The 23,283-nt window shown below is 42.2% G+C and overlaps 1 protein-coding gene across 2 annotated transcripts in view; it reads left to right on the top strand.

Annotated features, from left to right (window-relative positions):
- Positions 1–13,383: 13,383 nt before the first annotated feature.
- Positions 13,384–23,283, top strand: part of LOC110508336 (kinesin-1 heavy chain) — a 30,072-nt gene continuing 20,172 nt past the window's right edge. The window contains exon 1 of one of the 2 annotated variants that reach the window (XM_036966124.1): positions 13,384–13,779. In XM_036966124.1, coding sequence (XP_036822019.1) covers positions 13,651–13,779 — 129 coding nt within the window. In that variant the 5' untranslated portion in view covers positions 13,384–13,650. The remainder of the gene's footprint in view (positions 13,780–23,283) is intronic. The other variant, XM_036966125.1, reaches the window with a different exon arrangement.

Raw genomic sequence — 23,283 nt, 5'->3', positions numbered from 1 at the left:
TTTGCACTTTCTGAATCTGTTCCTCAAATGATTTTGTTATTTTTCGGTTCTGTTCCCTGAACCAGTTCCAACCCCTGGTACACACACACACACACACACGCACGCACACCAAGTGTATGTGTGTCCTGCTGGTGGTGGTTTCCATTTGGTTTTGCCTGACCTGCGTCAGAGGGTCAGTGGGCCAATACAGAATGTGTTACTGCTGGGAGGAAGTCAGACTCAAGCGCCAGTAGGTCTGAAGGAGGGACAGCCAGGGGAGCAGCCATTGATGATGACTACCTATCTCTCAGTAGTACTCTACAATGGCTTCTGCTCCAAGTCTTCCGCCCACTCTCCTTTTCCTTCCCTGATATGTACAATAATTGGAACTGTCTAAGGGAAGGAGATAAGGAGATGAATAAAGGAAGGAAAGCATTAAGGGCGTTAAGGGAGGGCGGGAATCTTAAGGTTGTCCTTGACTCAGTGGTGTATTGGAGGGTGAAATGGTAATATGAAATAATAATCATTTGATGGGTGCTTCTATCTGTCCTATTCCACACATGTACAAGTGTGTATTAATACACATGTGTGAATTGGAAATGTGTTTTACATATTTTAGAGTGGGGTTACGTCACGGCCTGCTTTATAGTAACAAATATTGGGGCATATTCCAACTTCCCCTGAGACACCCTCGTAGCTTGGGGTCTCGCACGTTTGTTTGCATATGAATGTATTGGAATTATCCTGATATTCATGCAGCAAGGGTATTGATTTAGCCCTTGATAGAATGGAATTACAATGTAATTTCATCCTAGTCTGCAGGGATCATGGGAATTGACTTCCTGTGCGTTAGAATGGAAGGCTTTTGTTTACTCGAGCTGATATGAATGACTGAGAGTTGTATGAGATGAGTGATATGAGGTTGTAGGGGAGTGGACGGAATATGCAATGAGAAAACCTGGAACGGTTTGTTCCTTCCACGTCAATTCATCATGCATCACACAGTCATCTTCACAACTGACACACACACCAAACACACACACACACACACACACACACACTCTTCCTCCTGGCTTTCATTGCCATAGAAACGCTCACTTCGAGACATGATTCTAATCAAGCCGGCGTGTTAGTCACTCTGTGTCTGTGATGGAATGTACAGGTGTACATACAGTACACGCACAGACACGGTTACAAGATCATTCTCATTCAAAAGGCATATCCGCATTCACAAGAATCACAATAATCCTCACAGCAACTATGAATGACACATACGGAATGAGCACATACAAATATGGGCATTGTTTTAAACCAATCACAAACTTAGATTTTCATGATAATTTTCCAAGGTCAAATTAGAAATATATCAATCAAATGTATTTTTAAAGCCCTTTTTTACATCAGCTGATGTCACAAAGTGCTGTACAGAAACCCAGCCTAAAACCCCAAACAGCAAGCAATGTAGGTGTAGAAGCACAGTGGCTAGGAGAACCTCCCTAGAAAGGCCAAAACCTAGGAAGAAACCTAGAGAGTAACCAGGCTATGAGGGGTGGCCAGTTCTCTTCTGGCTGTGCCGGGTGAAGATGCTTTTTTAGAAGGAAGGTGACACTTGCAAACAGCCCATGATATCAATAACCCACACAAGGCCAACAACACACACAAATGTATAAATAGTGTACATTCAATCTGTATTTCATATTTCATCAATAATAGTAACCATAACTAGAGCTATAACAAAAATATATTATTGTAATACAGAAAGGGATATCCGAGTAAATGCGTTACTGTATGACACAAACAAACACACAGTCTTCCAAAACGGCTATCAAAAAGGCAACCAATTATAGATCTGGACTACAATTCATTGGTTCTTTTGGAAACATCCATGCAGTACATTGCAGAATATAAAGCAATACTGTCATACTCCTTTGCCATTGGACAACTATTATAAAGGTATGAAGTATGTTGGGATTGCTCCAACACAGTTTTCCTGGTTGTCACCAAACCAAACTCACATTACAGCATATTCTCAATCACCCTGTTTGAGTTTTATCTCCAAAAAATGTTCATCTGTGATTAAATATAGAGAGGTACAGGTGCATACTTTTATCTGTACTACTCAATATCAGATCAAAACTTAAAGACAGGTCAAACATGTCATCAAAACTCTATCATTCAAGTTTAAAAGTTTTACAATGAGGAGAGATAATGAAAGGAATTTAAAGGACCATAATCTAATGACTCAGAACTTCAAGAAAAGGTCCAAAGCTGCCCAGAACACAATCTAAAATGAGGTGTAAGTCTGCCATCCTGTGGCGGTTTTGGATGAGGCTGCAGAAATGCTTTTATTGAAAAGTCGCAAGTGTATGTATAATTCATTATTGCGTATTTTAGGGGAATGAGTCTACTTGTGATGTGGCTATTTTGTATGGATTTCTTGACATATGAGTGACCTGATATATTTTAGCTTTTTTTCTATAGATGGTGTAATAATTTATTATCTTAAATGTCGTTGGTATTCACTTGCCTCTGCTGTTTTATACATTTTAAATAAGCCTACTACTAGATTCTATTGAGAAGTATTCTCTGGTACGATGAAGCATTTTCTAGTACGTTTCTCTAATTTGCTAAATTGACCATCTGATGTCACTGTTGTCACAAGCAAACCCAAAACCAACTCATGCACGCACAAACTCATGGATGCAGACTTATAATATTAGAAAAAGTTTAAACTTTTTCTGTCTCAAAATGCGCTTTAGCCAATTAAAATCGTTGACATTGTTACAGGGGATAAAACACTACATGTTAGCTGTTAACATAACCCAGAGGGCACAATTAGCCCTATGCTAACCTGACCAGGTGGCAGTGATTTTGTCCGGTAACAAATTCTGCATCAGCCAATTACAAATGTTGATGTAGTTGGACTTAATGGAACACTTTCCATGAGAGTGTCCTTAACATAAGCAAACGGCACCATAAAAGTTCTTAAAACACCCACCAAATGTGACTAATAGCACACAGTGTAGCCAGCCTGACTCCAAGTAATTTTCCCGTTTGTGGCAAGTTCGAATTCCAGGTGAGATATTGGCCGTGTTTGAGAGCATCAAAACGACTGCCGACTGACTGATTGATCTACTAATTGCATAATAAATAACGACTGGTTATTAGATCGGTCAGTCAGTCAAAATGTACCTATGGTGCATTGCGGTTTTGATCCTCTCAAACACGGCCAATGTTTTTCCTTTGAAATGTAGAATTACATTTATTCTAGTTAGGCCTACACCTAACTGGGAACAGACACCAGTTCATTGTTTAGTTTTGATTAACAATTGGTTGAGTTGTCAACTAACGTGAATTCAACTTGAAATCAACTAAATATTTCACCATTTAGGTTCAAAGTTGGTTGAAAAAAATACGAAATTCCTTTATGTTGATGACTTTTTGCAAATCGAATCAGTTTTCCACGTTGATTCGATGTCATCGAATGTCATTCAATTTTTTGTTGAAATGACGTGGAAACAACGTTGATTCAACCAGTTTTGCCCAGTGGGTAATGTATTGCGAAGGAAAGTGTAGCCAACACATTTTAAATGAAGATTAAGAATAGCCTACACTTAATGAGCTGCATCTTTCTTCTGCCTAGTAGACAACTACACTGCTAATAATCAAGTTTATAGAGTACCACAGTACGAGTCATAATACCCATAAAATCTAACGGTCAAACAGGGAAAAAGTAACCTTGTCCGTGAAAGATTTACATGGTTATCAAAATCTCATGCCAGAGTAAGCCTACATGAAAAACAGGCCTTCTTTTAAGTGTTTCTAAAATCCCCTATGGGAAAAATGAATGGTGGAAAAACGATTGAAACCATTTCCCTGTTTGACCGCTAGGGTATTGACACCTCCACTGTGGGACTCCATACACTGAGAATGCAAAACATTAAGAACACCTGCTCTTTCCATGACAGACTGACCAGGTGATGTCACTTGTTAAATCCACTTCAATCAGTGTAGATGAAGGAGGAGGAGGAGACAGGTTAAAGAAGGATATTGAAGCCTTGAGACAATTGAGACATGGATTGTGTATGTGTGTCAATCAGAGGGTGAATGGGCAAGACAAAAAAACGTAAGTGCGTTTGAACAAGGTAGGTCCCAGGCGCACAGATTTGAGTCAAGAACTGCAATGCTGCTGGGTTTTTCACGCTCAACAGTTACCCATGTGTATCAAGAATGGTCCACCACCCAAAGGTCATCCAGACAACTTGACACAACTGTGGGAAGCATTGGAGTCAACATTGGCCAGTATCCCTGTGGAACGCTTTCGACACCTTGTAGAGTCCATTCCACGACGACTCAATAGTAGGAAGTTGTGCCTAAAACCCCAAACAGCAAGCAATGCTGTTTGGGGTTCCCTAGAAAGGCCAGAACCTAGGAAGAAACCTAGAGAGGAACCAGGCTATGAGGGGTGGCCAGTCCTCTTCTGGCTGTGCCGGGTGGAGATTACAACAGAACATGGCCAAGAAGTTCAAATGTTCATAAATGACTAGCATGGTCAAATAATAATAATCACAGTAGTTGTTGAGGGTGCAACAAGTCAGCATGTAATTTGGCTTTTCATAGCCGGTCATTGAGAGTATCTCTACCGCTCCTGCTGTCTCTAGAGAGTTGAAAACAGCAGGTCTGGGACAGGTAGCACGTCCGGTGAACAGGTCAGGGTTCCAAAGCCGCAAGCAGAACAGTTGAAACTGGAGCAGCAGCACGGCCAGGTGGACTGGGGACAGCAAGGAGTCATCATGCCAGGTAGTCCTGAGGAATGGTCCTAGGGCTAAGGTCCTCCGAGAGAGAGAAAGAAAGAGAGAATTAGAGAGAGCACACTTAAGTTCACACCGGATAAGACAGGAGAAATACTCCAGATATAACAGACTGACCCTAGCCCCCCGACACATAAACTACTGCAGCATAAATACTGGAGGCTAAGACAGGAGGGGTCAGGAGACACTGCGGCCCCATCCGATGATACCCACGGACAGGGCCAAACAGGCAGCGTCAAAATGTGTGGGTTCGAGTAAAGGGTCAAAATGGCCAGAAACAAAACTTTCTTCTAAAATGCGTCAGTCTATTCTTTTTCTGAGAAGTGAAGGCTATTACACGTGAGAAATTGCCAAGAAAATGAAGATCTCGTACAACGTTGTGTACTAATCCCTTCACAGAACAGCGCAAAGTGTCTCTAACCAGACTAGAAAGAGGAGTGGGAGGCCCCAGTGCACAACTGAGCAAGAGGACAAGTACATTAGAATGTCTAGTTTGAGAAGCAGACACCTCACAAGTCCTCAACTGGCAGCTTCATTAAATAGTACCCGCTAAACACCAGTCTGAACGTCAACAGTGAAGAGGCGACTCCGGGATGCTGGACTTCTAGGCAGTTCCTCTGTCCAGTGTCTGTGTTCTTTTGCCCTTCTTAATATTTTATTTTTATTGACCATTCTGAGATATGGCTTTTTATTTGCAACTCTGCCTAGAAGGCCAGCATCCTGGAGTCGCCTCTTCACTGTTGACATTGAGACTGGTGTTTTCTACGTGAACTCAAACTTTTGAACGGTAGTGTACCTTCTATCATTAAGGAGGTCGATGAGAACATAGGATTTGATCCTAATTTGATAACCCTCACATCAATCTGTGTTTGCAAGCATTGCTGCACGAGGGTTATGCGTGCAAATTGGTGGCAGAACAAGGGGGAGTTCTTATAGAACGCCAGCAAAAACACCTCTATTTACATGTTGCTTATGAGTGCATTTCACACTACTTTTGGATTGTAATTGGATTTCATGGCTCGTATGAATGTCCTGCATACTATGTCTTTGTCAACATCGCAAATCAACTGCATTATACTTCAAAAATACTTAGGCGGGCAGGCAGGCAGTGTTTCTCAGCCCGTCGAAATCATGAATCAGCTTGCATCATTTTTATGGATATATACAAAGAAATGTCAATTGGAAAAAGACAAAACAAAACCAAGTGTAGCTAGTTTGCAGTCTTTCCAGCTTCAGTTTGAAGTGATTGTGTTAGCTGTGTTGTTGGCTTGCACCTCTGAAGAACAGTGGACTGACAAGTGAGCACATTTTCTATGCCAGGCGAAAGCGTGCCTCATTATCCAAATAAATAGATGTCACTAGAAAACAGCTTAAACAAAGGTAAATGCAGCTACTTTTCTGTTATTCTGGCTGCACTTTTTACGTGAATGTAAGTTAGCTGTAGTTGGCTAGCTAGCATGCAAGGGACAAGAGCGTTGCCAGCCAGTATGGCAATGGTGACGCCCTGATCTGTTTCACCTGTCCTTGTGCTTGGGCTTGTCTCCACCCTCTCCAGGTGTCGCCCATCTTCCACATTATCCCCTGGGTGTTTATACCTGTGTTTTCTGTCTGTCTGTGTCATTTCGTTTTGTTCATTCAAACCTACCAGCGGTTTTCCCTTGCTGTCTTTGCTATAGTCCCTGTTTTCTAGTATCCCGGTTTTTACCTTTTATGCCCACCCTGACCCTGCCTGAAGTCCTGTACCTTTGTCCTGTACCATTTTCGACCCCTGCCTGCCTTGACCTGTCGTTTGCCTGTCACTGTTGCTGTAATAAACATTCTTACTTCGACACAGTCTGCATTTGGGTCTTACCTGAAACGTGATAGTACAAACTGGTCATGACTGACCAAGCAGACTTGGACCAGCTCTGCAATGCTATCTCATCCCAAGGAGCCACCATTGGTAGGCACGAGGAGTTGCTTTGTAGTCTTATGGAAGGGTTCCAGGCTGTTTCCAAACATCATGCCCTAGCATTGGACGATTTGCGGGAGCAATTCCATGGGTTGTCAACTAAGATAGCGTACCTCATCACGCTGATGTCCAGGAGGGCCCTCGCCTGGGCTATGGCTGTTTGGGTATGCTTCAGTCTGGAGGGATTCGTGGCAGAGGTGAAAAAGTTTGAGGCTCCGGTATCTGGGAGAGAGGCTGCCCAGAAGTTACTCCAGCTTCGGCAGGACTCCCTCAGTGTGGCAGACTACGCAGTGGATTTCCACACGCTAGCAGCAGAGGATGCCTGGAATCCGGAAATGCTGTTCGTCACGTTCCTGCGCGGATAATCGGAGGAAGGAAAGCACGAGCTTGCAGCCCGGGAACTACAGATGGATCTCGACTCGCTCATTGCTTTGACCATCTGGATCGACGGTCGGCTACAGGAACATAGGAGGGGGAAGAAGTCTGATTGCGGTCCCAATCGCTCAATCAAGGATCCCACCTTGCATCTGATGAACTCCGGAAGTCTCCGGCGTCTACCTCCCCGAGAGGATCTGAGGTTACCGGAGTTCCTCCAAGAGCCTCCGAAGGCTGCCGATTCACTTCATCCCGTGCCGATGCAGATTGGCAGGGCTAAGCTGTCTCCATCCGAACGCGTATGCAGACTTGACACCCAGAGTTGTCAGTATTGCGGTACTGCCAGTCATTTTGTCCCTTCAAGAGACCTAGCTTATTTGTAGGAATGAGTGTTCTGGTGGGTCTTAAGGATAATGTTATATATAGTCCCTGTTTTCTAGTTTCCCGGTTTTGACATTTTCTGCCCACCCTGACCCTGAGCCTGCCTGAAGTCCTGTACCTTTGCCCCACTACTCTAGATTACTGACCTCTGCCTGACCTGAGCCTGCCAGCCGTCCTGTACCTTTGCCCCACTACTCTGGATTATCGACCCCTGCCTGCCTTGACCTGTCATTTGCCTGCCCTTGTTGCTGTAATAAACATTGTTACTTTGACACAGTCTGCATTTGGGTCTTACCTGAAATGTGATAAATGGAACATTTAGAGTGAATGACTGTGTCGCGTCCATAGATACCAGAACGGATAGAACGAATGACCAGCCGGCTTGGGTAGGAACCCTAGATTTGTGTCGGGACTATATCTTGTGGAAGGATTAAATAGTATGAATAAATCCATCAAAATAACGTTTTTTTATGAAAATATGTCAATCATTATTTGAACATGTTGGTTACCCGTTGTAAAAAAGTGATAATGCCCGCGAAGCCGGTGTTCGGAGGATATATTGGCACAGTTTGCTGGACCTCGACGAAAATAACAACACCAGTACCAATATCCTCCAAACACGGGCTTCTCTGGCATAATCACTTAGGGCTTGTTCGTAAATTCAATCTGGAGTGCCAGAGTGTGCTCAGAGTGCGCTCCGGCCGTTCGTTAATTCAGAGCTTGTCAGAGTTGTCAGATTGTCCATTCCTAAATTCAGAGCGTTTGGTGGAGTAGGGTTGTTCCGAGCGTTCTGAACTCACAATGGCAGTCAAGCACCCAAGCTAACTGGTTAACGTTGGCTAGCTTGCTAGCTACCTCCAGACACAAATGAGAGAACACCTCACTCTGACCATTTTACTCGCCCTGTTTTTTTATTTTTTTATTTCACCTTTATTTAACCAAGTAGGCCAGTCGAGAACAAGTTCTCATTTACAACTGCAACCTGGCCAAGATAGAGCAAAGCAGTGTGACACAAACAACACAGAGTTACACATGGTATAAACAAACGTACAGTCAATAACACAATATAAAAATCTATATACAGTGTGTTCAAATGTAGTAAGATTAGGGAGGTAAAAATAATTACAATTTAGCAATTAAACACTGAAGTGATAGATGTGCAGAAGATGAATGTGCAAGTAGAGATACTGGGGTGTAAAGGAGAAATAAAAAAAATAGCAATATGGGGATGAGGTAGTTGGGTGGGCTATTTACAGATGGGCTATGTACAGGTGTAATGATCAGTAAGCTGCTCTGACAGCTGATGTTTAAAGTTAGTGAGGGAGAAGTCTCCAACTTCAGTGATTTTTGCAGTTCTTTCCAGTCATTGGTAGCAGAGAACTGGAAAGAAAGGCGGCCAAAGAGAAGTTGGCTTTGGGGGTGACCAGTGAAATATACCTGCTGGAGTGCGTGCTACGGGTGGGTGCTGCTATGGTGACCAGTGAGCTGAGATAAGGCGGGGCTTTACCTAGCAAAGACATATAGATGACCTGGAGCCAGCGGGTTTGGCGACGAATATGAAGAGAGGGCCAGCCAACGAGAGCATACAGGTCGCAGTGGTGGGTAGTATATGGGGCTTTGGTGACAAAACTGATGGCACTGTGATAGACTACATCCAATTTGCTGAGTAGAGTGTTAGAGGCTATTTTGTAAATTACATCCCCGAAGTCCAGGATCGGTAGGATAGTCAGTTTTACGAGGGTGTGTTTGGCAGCATGAGTGAAGGATGCTTTGTTGCGAAATAGGAAGCCGATTCTAGATTACATTTTGGATTGGAGATGCTTAATTTGAGTCTGGAAGGAAAGTTTACAGTCTAACCAGACACCAAGGTATTTGTAGTTGTCCACATATTCAGGATTCATATCCTAGCAGAATGCTGGTGACTAACTGTGTTGCTTGCAACAATTAAATTAAATTTTTATGCCAAAGTTTACTGACACTGGTCATATTCAACGGGTATTGATCGTTCGTAAATTCATCAGTTATTCTGCGCTCTGGCACACTCAGTCGAGAGTGCTCTGAAATCGGAGTAGATAGCCTTAATTGGAACACTCCACAGATTAAGTTTGAGTCTGGTTGCTAAGCAACCATTTTTTTTGTCCAACTGATACCAGTCTGTCAAAAGTTGCTAGCTCATGTCTAAATTCTCTAACTAAATACATACTGCAATTCCAACCCCAGAATATCTTATCTTATCTTACCTCAAAATATCTCAACTTGATTAGCTAACAGCTTGAAGCTCTACATTTTGCCATGGAATTATTCGTTATGTTCAACAACCAATCAGTGATCACGCACAAAATACAGCTGCATAATGTTGCCATTACCGAAAGGCCAGTCTCTTTGGGACACAGAGTACAAGGAGTGGAATGTTAGCTAAACAGACTGGTACCCAGGCTATCGAGGACCAGCAGTGAACAGTTTTATCCTTAACAAAAACGCATGATTCAAGAGGGGGTTCGAACCAATAATGTATGTACCCTGCCAACTTCATGTCAACCGCTTTAGAGAATTGTGCCACCTGCAGTGATGGTAATAACATAATAACAGAAGTCCATAAGGCCCTTCTTCTTTTTTAAATGATGTATGTTTCAACGTACATGTTGCAATTCATATTTTTTTCCGTAAAAGCAAGTGTGTGAAATGAATAAGCAAAAATGTGGGATTTCGTAATAAACTGTATGCTAAAACATGCCTTTTTAGTTTGTCTAACGTAGGAACTAGTAGCTAGTAGCCTAGTCCTGGGGTTCCCACACCTTTTCACTCAGGCCCCCTTCCAGCATTGGGGAACATCTCGTGCCCCCCATTTCTATGGACACAAGCACTATTCATACACAAACTCTTCACACCCCTCTTGTTGGCTGAGAGAAAATGTTGCAGGTTTAAAGTTTATTTCCTGTAATTCTACACATTTTGGCAACGGGGTGCAAAGAAAATGTAGCAGTTTTAAAGCAAATTTTCTTGCAATTCTATACATTGCCATGACTAATATGTATTCATGTGATATTTGAATAACTCGAACATTGCTACAAAATCTATGGGCTAAAAAACATAGACGTTAGCTGACATGGGCTAGTTGATCTGGACTTTTCTGACAAGTTATAAATAGCTCCCTAAGTTATGCAATGACAAGAGGAGTAGTGATGATGCACTACCCAATTTCGAAATTTCACCTTGTGCTTTCTACTATTACAACTTTCAAGAGTAAGTTGAAAGCCAGACTGAGATCCTTAAAAAAAACACTGGCCTAGTCAAGGATGCATCAATTATGTAATATTGGGACTACAACTTTACAGACCAGGTAGAACAAAAGTAAACCTTGAAATTTGAGATTTAAAATAACCCTTTGGTGGCCAAGTTGAGCTATTTTAAAGGCCCAGTGCAGTCAAAAACGTGACTGTCCTGTGTTTTAAATATATTTCCACGCTATGAGACTGGAATAATACTGTGAAAATTATGTGTAAGAGCTGTTTGAGAAGACTATTCAGACTATTTTGGTGGGAGCGAGTTTTGAACTTCCCTGGTGACATCGCCATTCAGTAAATTAGTCAATAGACCAATAAGAAAGAGTTCCAGCCTCTCAATAGCCTCTCAATAACAGCTAATTGTCAGTTTCCCCATCCTCACTCAAATCACTCCCAGAGTCCTAGCAAAATTCTTGATTGAGAAATTGCTTTTCGCTAAGAGGCTAGTGCAAACAGCTATTTTGGTTTCATTTGACCATTTTAATTGAAAGCAGGATGTCTAAGTTGTCATTTTCATTGGTAAAACAGTTTGTCGACTTAAAGTACCAAAACCAGATAGAAAGCATGCAGAAAAGATAATGAACTATAAAACTGAGATTTTTTACCTTGTGCATTCTACTATTACAGAGGAGCAACATTATCCATGGCAAAATACAGGAAATTTGCTTTAAAATTGCAAAATTGTCTCTGAGCTCCATTCAAAACTATGTAGAATTGCTAGAAATGAGCTTCAACACTGTGTATTTTTTCTCTCAGCTCAATGGAAAATGTGTAGAAGTGCAGAAAATTTGCTTACAACAGCACAATCTTCTCTATGCTGCCAAGATAACGGTACCTTTCTAGCTAAATGTTAGAGTTTACACTTTCTGCACCAATGAAATGTGGGGAGGTCAAAATAATGAAACTGTCTACAAAATCTAGTAATGGTAGTGAGGTCTGCACAACGCATCACTGGGGGCAAACTACCTGCCCTCCAGGACACCTACACCACCCGATGTTACAGGAAGGCCATAAAGATCATCAAGGACATCAACCACCCGAGCCACTGCCTGTTCACCCCGCTATCATCCAGAAGGCGAGGTCAGTACAGGTGCATCAAAGCTGGGACCGAGAGACTGAAAAACAGCTTCTATCTCAAGGCCATCAGACTGTTAAACAGCCACCACTAACATTGAGTGGCTGCTGCCAGCACACTGACAATGACACTGACTCAACTCCAGCCACTTTAATAATGGGAATTGATAGGAAATTATGTAAATATATCACTAGCCACTTTAAACAATGCTACCTTATATAATGTTACTTACCCTACATTATTCATCTCACATGCATACGTATATACTGTACTCTATATCATCGACTGCATCCTTATGTAATACATGTATCACTAGCCACTTTAACTATGCCACTTTGTTTACATACTCCTCTCATATGTATATACTGTACTCGATATCATCTACTGTATCTTGCCTATGCTGCTCTGTACCATCACTCATTCATATATCCTTATGTACATATTCTTTATCCCCTTACACTGTGTATAAGACAGTAGTTTTGGAATTGTTAGTTAGATTACTTGTTGGTTATTACTGCATTGTTGGAACTAGAAGCACAAGCATTTCGCTACACTCGCATTAACATCTGCTAACCATGTGTATGTGACAAATAAAATTTGATTTGATTTGATTTGATGTTAAAATGCTGATTACTTGCCATTATCATTCACCTGATAAGACGCAACAACAGGGGACAAACACAGGTAAGCGTTTCATAATTAGCATTTTTTAAATTATTGACCTTTTAGTCTGAGCTAAATTCAACAAAGTCTGTTCAAAGTGTCTGATGTCCACCTCTGTTGGTGGTGTTCATCAGACACTTCCTTCACCATGAAGTTTAGTTTAGTCAGATTGAAATACATTTATACAGGGATGATGACGAGGACACAGTGCTAAAACTTATTGGGTCTGTCAATAAGGAAAGATGTGGAAAATAATGTCATGTATCTACATCCCATATCTTTGCTTTTAATGAAAACTAAACTCATAGACTACCATCGTTCATCATCAGAGGGAATATAGAATAATCAATAACCATGTATTGCCATCAAGAAAATGCCTTATTATCGCTTCATGAAAGAGTGATAGCTAAGTAATAACTGATCTCAACAAATAGTATATTGGTTGACTATTGCCATATAATATGAATTTATATAAGTCAATAGTAAAAACTTGGAGAAACATACATTTGCCAATCAGGATAGTGTACTTCAGAGGGAGTGTTGGGGATTTAAGGCAGGGGTCCCCATTACATTCAGCCGTGGGCTGACATACAGTAGTTGTAAATCAATTGTACACTGAAAATTGCCCACAATATTCCCAATCAGCATTTGACGAAAACAGTATAATTTCTGACCTGGGATATGATCACATATGTCTCTATTTATGCGTTTGATTACTTGGGAACAGATTTCCTGAACGAAAATCAGTTTGACTTCATTTCCTGGTGATTTTAGTGTTATGTCCAAGAAAAAAATATGTAATTGTTTTATTTTGATCAGAAAACTTCGGGGGCCCAAATAAAATGCCGAGTATTGGGGAACCCTGATTTAGAGGGACGTAATTTTTTGTGTGTCCCACACAGACGGAGAGTGTGCGCAAGCCTGTGATCCACTGATATCATGTCTTCAATATTGGAGAGGAAGTGATTTAGCACAATCCTAGAAGAAAATAGCCATTCACTGTTGAAAATCTGAACCCATTCTGGTCTCAGGTTGGGACCGAGGGGCCGGGCCGCCCTTACTTGCTCGGTCGGCTCTAGAACGAGGATCTACTGTGTTGTATTGTGAGTTTTCATCCGCAAATCGTGGAAGATGGCCGACGTACCGGCGGAGTGCACCATCAAAGTGATGTGCCGTTTCAGGCCCTTGAATAGTTCAGAGGTGACCAGAGGGGACAAATACATCCCGAAGTTTCAAGGGGAAGACCATGTGGTCGTCGGGGTAAGTTGGTTGCCATAGCTATTTATTTATTTGTCTGCAAGCGAGTGCCCTCGACAGTGCGCTGCGCCACTGGTGATCGGCCAGTGTCAGAACAGTAGCTAGTTAGCTTAGCTGGCTAACATACCTGTCCACCCACATCAGCTATGTTTTGCACTAACGTTAGTTGTAGGCTAGCTTACCCACACCATCGCCGATCAGGACAGTATTTTTGGCTAACAATTGGTGGCCAGTTAAGTGTGTATAAGTAGCTAGCTGTATTTCGCTGATTTGGCGAGTCGACTACAGTCGACGTGATTAGTTAATCTTGCCGTATCGGCTAGCTAGCCAGTCAGCTGTCACTAAACAACAACAATGGCAGCCAACTGCTTGCTATGCCTTTGCTAACGGCAGCTAACTACACTAGCGCCAACGTTATCTGCTAACAACACGTTGCCTTCAAAATAACTGCACATATTTTGAGGTAACACCCAAAATCTGCTGGTATTGAGTTAATTTATCTAACTAGCTAACGTTAGCTTTCAAACCATAGCAATGCTTGAAATTGCTATCTAGTAGTTAGGCCAGTAGAACTGGCAATGGCAAATTAACTAGTTGGTCTAACGTTAGCTACACCCAGCAGCAAATATGTTTCACTAGCTAACTAGTATTAACTATTTAATCAACAAGATCACTGACAAGCGAGCTATGATGATGATGCCCCCTGACCCTAGTTAATTTAGTCAAACAAGACTGCTGTGGGATACAGAACACAGCTCAATACAGCACTGTGACTGTATCAAGAGCAGAATTCAGATGCAATACATTTCGTTCATTTATGACCACTGACAGTGCATGTGTTTTGTAGCTAGAATTGATTCATTTCATAGTCTGTAGCCTAAAATGGGTTTCTAACATGATGTAGACAAATACATTTCGTAATGATGTTATTGTACTTGGCTACATTAGTTATCTCTGAACATATCTGGTTACAGTTACACCACTGGTCCATTAGTAAATAGATTCTTTGGCCTAATTAGTCATCTCAAATGGCTCCCTGTGTAGTGCACTACTTTTGATCAGGGCCCTATGGGGGGTTCTGTATATAGGGAATAGTGTGCCATTCAAGATGCACACTCGTGATCATAATATAATAGCCATATCTAGCAAAACCAAAGTGCCAAAGGCTGGGCCTAATATTGTGTATAAGAGATCATACAAGAGGTTTGGTAGTGATTCCTATGTTGAAGATGTAAAGAACATTTGCTGGTCTGTTGTGTGTAATATGGACTAAGCAGAAACTGCACTTGATGTATTTATGAAATTGATTATTCCAGTTACCAATAAGCATTCAACTATTAAGAAAATGACCTGGCCTTCATTCCTTATTTAATGGAAAAATAAATGGGTTTGAAAGATAAAACAATGTACTCGCCATATATATAATGCCATATTTCCATATTTGCGCTACAGGCCCTCAGAATAAGAACGATATGAGGAATAACCTTCCTTTGTCATTGTTCAAACAGAGCTTTAACTTTACAATGAAAGAACATAGAGTAACTCCAACGGAACCAGGTTAGAAATAACTGGACTATTCCTCAAATTGACAGTAAAGCAAGACATGAAAAAGGATGGTTAAATATTATATTTTCACCACAAGATATCCTCCTGTTTCTCATGGACTTTGATGCACTGGACATGCCGCACCAAAGCCAACATCATTAAGTCTATAAAGCTTTTTACTGACAGAAATAAATTGTAGTTCAGTAACTTATTTGCACCGAGTGTGTCCTCACAAATCTTCACCGTCAACCTACCTTTCAACACAGTCAGTGTCTCTTGTTTTCATTTAGGTAGTGCACTATTTAAGCAAAAAGGCACGAGGGGGTGTGGTATATGGCCAATATAACACGGCTAAGGGTGGTTCTTGTGCTCAACGCAGAGTGCCTGGACACAGCCCTTCGCCGTGGTATATTGGCCATATACCACAAACCCCTGAGGTGCATTATTGCTATTATAAACTGTTTACCAACAGAATTAGAGCAGTAAAAAGCAGTTTTGTCATACCCGTGGTATACGGTCTGATATACCACGGCTGTCAGCCAATCAGCATTCAGGGCTCAAACCACCCAGTTTATAAATAATAATAACACACTTTGGTATAGCCTAGTCCTAGGATGGCCTAGATTTGCAGGCTGAATGAAGAATTACATAATTCATGGGAAACACACTCAAGATCAACAGACCTTTGGCGGTTATTGCTTACTATATGTCATCATGGCTATTGGCTACTGAAAGGGATGCTCAGTGGGGATATATTTGGGCCAGGGGTGGATCTGTCAAAATAGGCAAGCTGGCCTAGTCCCATCATCCAAGTTGGAAGATAATAATATAGTGTTTCGTAATATAAAATATATTTAGAAGGTGATGGTTGTCTCCAGTGCTTGTTTTGTTTACATTTCCAGGGCTTGTGACATCACTTTCCCAGCGTATTATCAGCTAGTTATAGGATCTGAGTTTAGGCTTATCTGGCTGTGTAACTAGACTCCACATCTCAATCTGGGCCTAGAGGTGTAAAAAGGACTATCAAATACATTTGATTGATTGATTAGTACCATGACCTCCACTGATGCTACCGTTGTGCTTAAAACAGACTACCCATAACCCACCTTCAACACACACACACACAGAGTACCATGAGAGTGTGCTACTTTTAGCTTTTGCAGTGGAAACTAACAGCAGGAGGAGAAGGGGAAGAGGATTGTAACTGGGAGTAGCCTCCTATTCAGGCAGTTATTACCAATGCTATTGCTTAGCAGATAGTTTATGGGGGGGTGGGGGGTTGCTAAAGCACTTGTCCTTCAACCCCTTAGCTACCCCTGCGGCTATTTATTTTGCTCTCTGAGTGATCTTGGATGTATCACTGGCCTATTGATTAGAAGTGTTTGTACATTCAAGACATCAGATTTGCCTAAAGGGTGGAAGACCAAGAAGCCAGTAGTAGAATGTGTGAAAGAGATCACTTCTAAATACTAAAACAATGGTTTCACTGTGTTATCATGATTATCACTGAGTAATCATTGTTTCCGGCTGCAGTGTAGTGGAGGTAACTGGGGCACTGCATTCCAGACTCATGATGACTTTGAACTGGGGGCTGTTCTTAGGCTGTACTGTTAGTAAGGGGCCTGGCTGACCTGATGTTATGGGTACAGCTACAATACTCGGCTTCAGTGGCAGTCATGAGTTTGGTCCAAATGGCACCCTTTTCCATGTATAGTGCAATACTTTTGACCAGGCTCTGCACGATATAGGGAATAGGGTGCAGTGCACTATAACCAATAGGGTAACAATTGGGACGCAACCTCAGTCTGGCTATGTTGTGTCTGGCTGAACTTTAAGTGTCACGTCTCGTGACTGACCAGTAGGTCAGGTGATGCCAGGCAGATAACTGTTTATATTTAGAGTCATATTCCTGTAAAGCTTAGAACGGATCTCATGTCAAATGCTGTTGAAGTAATATAGTTACAGGTTCACCAGCCTCATCTTAAGCCCATTCTTGTGGGAAGCTGCTATAGACCACCGAGTGGTAACAGCCAGTATCTGGATAATATGTGTGAAATGCTTGAAAATGTATGCGATAACAACAGAGGTATATTTTCTGTGCGACCTAAATATTGACCGGTTTTCATGAAGCTGTCCACAAGCTTCAAACTGTAACCAGCCTGCAACCTGGTTCAGGTTATCAGTCAACCTACCAGGGTATTTGAAAACAGCACAGGAATTAAATCATCCATATGTATTGGTTACATATTTACTAATGCTGCAGAAATCTGCTCTAAAGCAGTATCCACATCCATCGGATGTAGTCATCATAATATAATAGCCATATCTAGCAAAACCAAAGTGCCAAAGGCTGGGCCTAATATTGTGTATAAGAGATCATACAAGAGGTTTGGTAGTGATTCCTATGTTGAAGATGTAAAGAACATTTGCTGGTCTGTTGTGTGTAATATGGACTAAGCAGAAACTGCACTTATGAAATTGATTATTCCAGTTACTAATAAGGATTCAGATATTAAGAAAATTACTGTAAAAAGTGTTAAATCCCTGTGGTTTGATGAGGAATTTAAAAATGGTATGGTTGACAGGGATGAGGCAAAAGGAATGACAAATACGTCTGGCTGCACAGCTGATCATCAAATGTAACTTTTTCCACATTTTGTTATGTTACAGTCTTATTCTAAAATTGATTGATCGTTTTTTCCTCTCATCAGTCTACACACAATACCCCATAATGATGAAACAAAAATAGGCTTTTAGAAATGTTGGCTAATTTATGAAAAAATATAAACAGAAATATTCTGTTCACACTGAAGCACCTTTGACAATGATTACAGCCTCGAGTCTTCTTGGGTATGACACTGCAAGCATGGCACACCTGTATTTGAGTAGTTTTTACCATTCTTCTCTGAAGATCCTCTCAAGCTCTGTCAGTTTGGATGGGGTGTGTTGCTGCACAGCTATTTTCAGATCTCTCCAGAGATGTTCGATTGGTTCTGACTTCTAAACTTGAAATATTGTTAATCATAAGGTATTCTATGGAAAGGATAATGGCCACTGGTTGTTACACCAGAAGTTAATGGTTATCTGTAGGAGGAATGTATATGGTGTAGTCAAGTAAGGTTGGATATGAGCCAGTGGCTTGGAATGTACTGAGGAAAGGCAATTCATTTTATTTATTTATTTAACCTTTATTTAGTCAGTTAAGACCAAATTCTTAACTACAATGACGGACTACCCCAGCCAAAGCCTAACCCAGACAACGCTGGGCCAATTCTGCGCCGCTTATGGGACTCCCAATCACGGCCGGTTGGATTTGAACTACAGTCTGTAGTGCCTTAAACCGCTGCGCCACTCGGAATAAGGGTTAATAAGGGTGGAGAGCTATGGATGAGTGAGGAATGGGGGCCGAGGTCAGGTCACATTAAGGAAGAAGGAACAGTTTATTACCCACATCACTTAACTTCCTGCCTAGCAATAAAGCTGTAATGTTTAGAGGGAAGGATGAGACTTCACCTAAATTGGGGTATGTATACTTGTGCTGGTGGGAACACGTATTTGTCTGTTCAGCTGCCTGACCTATTGGGTGAATAAACTTGGTTTGAGCTTTAATAATCATCTGTGAGTTTTTACTCTGTTAATTTAGAACCTTCCAGGCTCTGGCTTGGCCACTCAAGGACATTCAGAGACTTGTCCCAAAGCCACTACTGCATTGTCTTGGCTGTGTGCTTAGGGTCGTTGTCCTGTTGGAAGGGGAACCTTCTCCCCGGTCTGAGGTCCTGAGCGCTGTGGAGCAGGTTTTCATCAAGGATCTCTCTATACTTTGCTCCATTCATCTTTCCCTCAATTCTGACTAGTCTCCCAGTCCCTGCTGCTGAAAAACATCCCCACAGCATGATGCTGTCACCGCAATGCTTCACCGTAGGGATGGTGCCAGGTTTCCTCCAGACATGATGCTTGGCATTCAGGCCAAAGAGTTGAATCTTGGTTTCATCAGACCAGAGAATCTTGTTTCTCATGGTCTGACAGTCTTTAGGTGCCTTTTGGCAAATTCCAAGCGGGCTGTCATGTGCCTTTTACTGAGGAGTGGTTTCCGTCTGGCCACTCTACCATAAAGGCCTGATTGGTGGAGTGCTGCAGAGATGGTTGTCCTTCTGGAAGGTTCGCCCATCTCCACAGCAGAACTCTGGAGCTCTGTCAGAGTGACCATCGGGTTCTTGGTCACCTCCCTGACCAAGGCCCTTCTCCCCGATTACTCATTTTGGCCGGGCGGCCAGCTCTAGGAAGAGTCTTGGTGGTTCCAAACTTCTTCCATTTAAGAATGGTGGAGGCCACTTTGTTCTTGGGGACCTTCAATGTTCAATGAAAGGTTTTGGTACCCTTCCCCAGATCTGTGCCTCGACATGATCCTGTCTTGGAGCTCTATGGACAATTCCTTCGACCTCATGGCTTGGTTTTTGCTCTGACATTCACTGTCAACTGTGCACTGTCAAATACATTTCTAAAAACTCTTTTTGCTTTGTCATTATGGGGTATTGCGTGTGGATTGCTGAGGATTTTTTGTGTATTTTATCCATTTTAGAATAAGGCTCTAACGTAACAAAATGTGGGGAAAAATCAAGGTGTCTGAATACTTTCCCAAGGCACTCTATACACACAGCACTGATTACATTGTGGTTATGTGAATTCCAGGACAGATAGTATTTTGACCTTTTGACCATATGAAATGTGACCAACCTGATTCAAGTGTGCTCCATTATTCTGAAGCTGGACAAGTGTCTGGCCACAGCCCCAGCCTTCTGTTACAGCTCATGATATGGTAAAGGGGTTCCCATGATGCTGCTGAACATCAAATCCACCAGGTTTTGTACGTTGCCTGTGAATTAAGTAAAATATCATCACTCAATAAACCAATTGCAAGAGAATTAATGCTCACTACTTTGGAAGTAATTTATATGCTAATAAAGGGACTGTATAGTTACAGAATAGATTCAGGCCCGGTGACGCTGACGCCGTTACTATGCAAACAGCTGTGTACGTTGTTGAATTGTTTTATTTTTTCTTTAACCTTTATTTAACTAGGCAAGTCAGTTAAGAGCAAATTCTTGTTTACAATGACGGCCTACACCGGCCAAACCTGGACGACACTGGGCCAATTGCCCTTTGGGACTCCCAATCACAGCCGGATGTGATACAGTCTGGAATGGAACCAGGGACTGTGGTGACACCTATTGCACTGAGATGCAGTGACTTAGACCGCTGCGCCACTTGGGAGTGCAAAATGCTTGCTGATGCTGATATTTTTGTTATTTTCTGCCTGAGCTATATTTGTAGTTGACCATCCATTTGTTTTGCTACCATCCATTCATTTTTGCCCTACAAAATAAATGTTAAACTTTGAGAACAGGCATGTTGTTTTGGGTTAGCAGACAAAACCCCCAAATGCTAACTACCTAACTTGCATATCCGAGTTAGTTATATCTTTGTCCAAGTTGAAATTAGTTGACTTGCTAGATAATGTTAGCTAGCCAATTTGAGTTTAAAGATGATTTAAAGAGAGGTATACATCCTATTATTAGCTAGCATCCAAGTGCCTGCCCTAACGTGAGCTATGCACATCTTCCTCTTACATGCATGACACATGACACGTTAGTTTGATAGATTTAACGAGCGACAGTATCATTCATCTGTGGTATCATAAACTAGCCTGGCCCGCTAGCATTATCAAATCATGTTGTATAACCTAGCAAGCTCGTACCAGCTATCTACTTAGCTAACGTGCTAACCATCACCAGTGGTTTGACGGTTGACAGGCAGCAGAAGAGACCGCGTCGGATGTAGTCCATTCTTGGCCATCTGGCAATATTGTTGGAATTTTGCACCGACTTTATGGAAGCCAATTTTCACTCCTATTAGCCAAGCAAAATGTGCATGCGTTGGACATATCATATACAGACTTGACTACAAACATCCGCATGGCAGCTGGGCAATTGGCCGTCACTGAAAATAGTGGCCATGTAAGTAATCCATAACTAACCTTCTAGTATGTCATGACGAACTCATTTACAAAACTCACTTTTGGAGGAGACTGACTTTATGACCAAAATTATCCTATTTACACTTTGTAGCCAATTTAGGCGTTTTCATTCATCCTGATAATTACTGCTGGGAGGGCACTGAGACGATCTGGTCTGCCCCCAGATCAGGCCAATGGTCTAGTCCGACGTGGCTGTGTCTGAATGGTTCATGTCCATCTGGTGGATAGGAAGGGGGAGAGAGGAAGGTTTTTGCACAGACAGAACTGGGGCCTTATCTGTCAAGCATTTCAGAGTGAGTGCTGATCTAGGATCAGGTCCACCCTGTCCATTTAATCTTATTCATTAATATGATGAAAAATGCTAAACTGATCCTAAATCAGCACTCCGACTCTGAGTCACTTTATACAGTTCTTCAAGCTGAACCACCAAAGTGCCTATAATTAAGCAAAAAGGCACGAGGGGGTGTGGTAAATCAAATCAAATCAAATGTTATTTGTCACATACACATGGTTAGCAGATGTTAATGCGAGTGTAGCGAAATGCTTGTGCTTCTAGTTCCGACAATGCAGTAATAACCAACAAGTAATCTAGCTAACAATTCCAAAACTACTACCTTATAGACACAAGTGTAAGGGGATAAAGAATATGTACATAAAGATATATGAATGAGTGATGGTACAGAGCGGCATAGGCAAGATACAGTAGAAGGTATTGAGTGCAGTATATACATATGAGATGAGTATGTAAACAAAGTGGCATAGTTAAAGTGGCTAGTGATACATGTATTACATAAAGATGCAGTAGATGATATAGAGTACAGTATATACGTATGCATATGAGATGAATAATGTAGGGTATGTAAACATTATATTAAGTAGCATTGTTTAAAGTGGCTAGTGATATATTTTACATCATTTCCCATCAATTCCCATTATTAAAGTGGCTGGAGTTGAGTCAGTGTGTTGGCAGCAGCCACTCAATGTTAGTGGTGGCTGTTTAACAGTCTGTTGGCCTTGAGATAGAAGCTGTTTTTCAGTCTCTCGGTCCCAGCTTTGATGCACCTGTACTGACCTCGCCTTCTGGATGATAGCGGGGTGAACAGGCAGTGGCTCGGGTGGTTGTTGTCCTTGATGATCTTTATGGCCTTCCTGTGACATCGGGTGGTGTAGGTGTCCTGGAGGGCAGGTAGTTTGCCCCCGGTGATGCGTTGTGCAGACCTCACTACCCTCTGGAGAGCCTTACGGTTGTGGGCGGAGCAGTTGTCGTACCAGGCGGTGATACAGCCCGACAGGATGCTCTCGATTGTGTATCTGTAGAAGTTTGTGAGTGCTTTTGGTGACAATCCGAATTTCTTCAGCCTCCTGAGGTTGAAGAGGCGCTGCTGTGCCTTCTTCACGATGCTGTCTGTGTGGGTGGACCAATTCAGTTTGTCTGTGATGTGTACGCCGAGGAACTTAAAACTTACTACCCTCTCTACTACTGTTCCATCGATGTGGATAGGGGGGTGTTCCCTCTGCTGTTTCCTGAAGTCCACAATCATCTCCTTCGTTTTGTTGACGTTGAGTGTGAGGTTATTTTCCTGACACCACACTCCGAGGGCCCTCACCTCCTCCCTGTAGGCCGTCTCGTCGTTGTTATTAATCAAGCCTACCACTGTTGTGTCGTCCGCAAACTTGATGATTGAGTTGGGTGAACAGGGAGTACAGGAGAGGGCTCAGAACGCACCTTGTGGGGCCCCAGTGTTGAGAATCAGCGGGGTGGAGATGTTGTTGCCTACCCTCACCACCTGGGGGCGGCCCGTCAGGAAGTCCAGTACTCAGTTGCACAGGGCGGGGTCGAGACCCAGGGTCTCGAGCTTGATGACGAGCTTGGAGGGCACTATGGTGTTAAATGCCGAGCTGTAGTCGATGAACAGCATTCTCACATA

The sequence above is a fragment of the Oncorhynchus mykiss genome, chromosome 28 (assembly GCF_013265735.2).
Source record: "Oncorhynchus mykiss isolate Arlee chromosome 28, USDA_OmykA_1.1, whole genome shotgun sequence".
In the NCBI taxonomy this organism is placed as follows: domain Eukaryota; kingdom Metazoa; phylum Chordata; class Actinopteri; order Salmoniformes; family Salmonidae; genus Oncorhynchus; species Oncorhynchus mykiss.
Note: the sequence above shows the minus strand (reverse complement) of the source record. Positions and strands in the feature narration are given on the sequence as shown.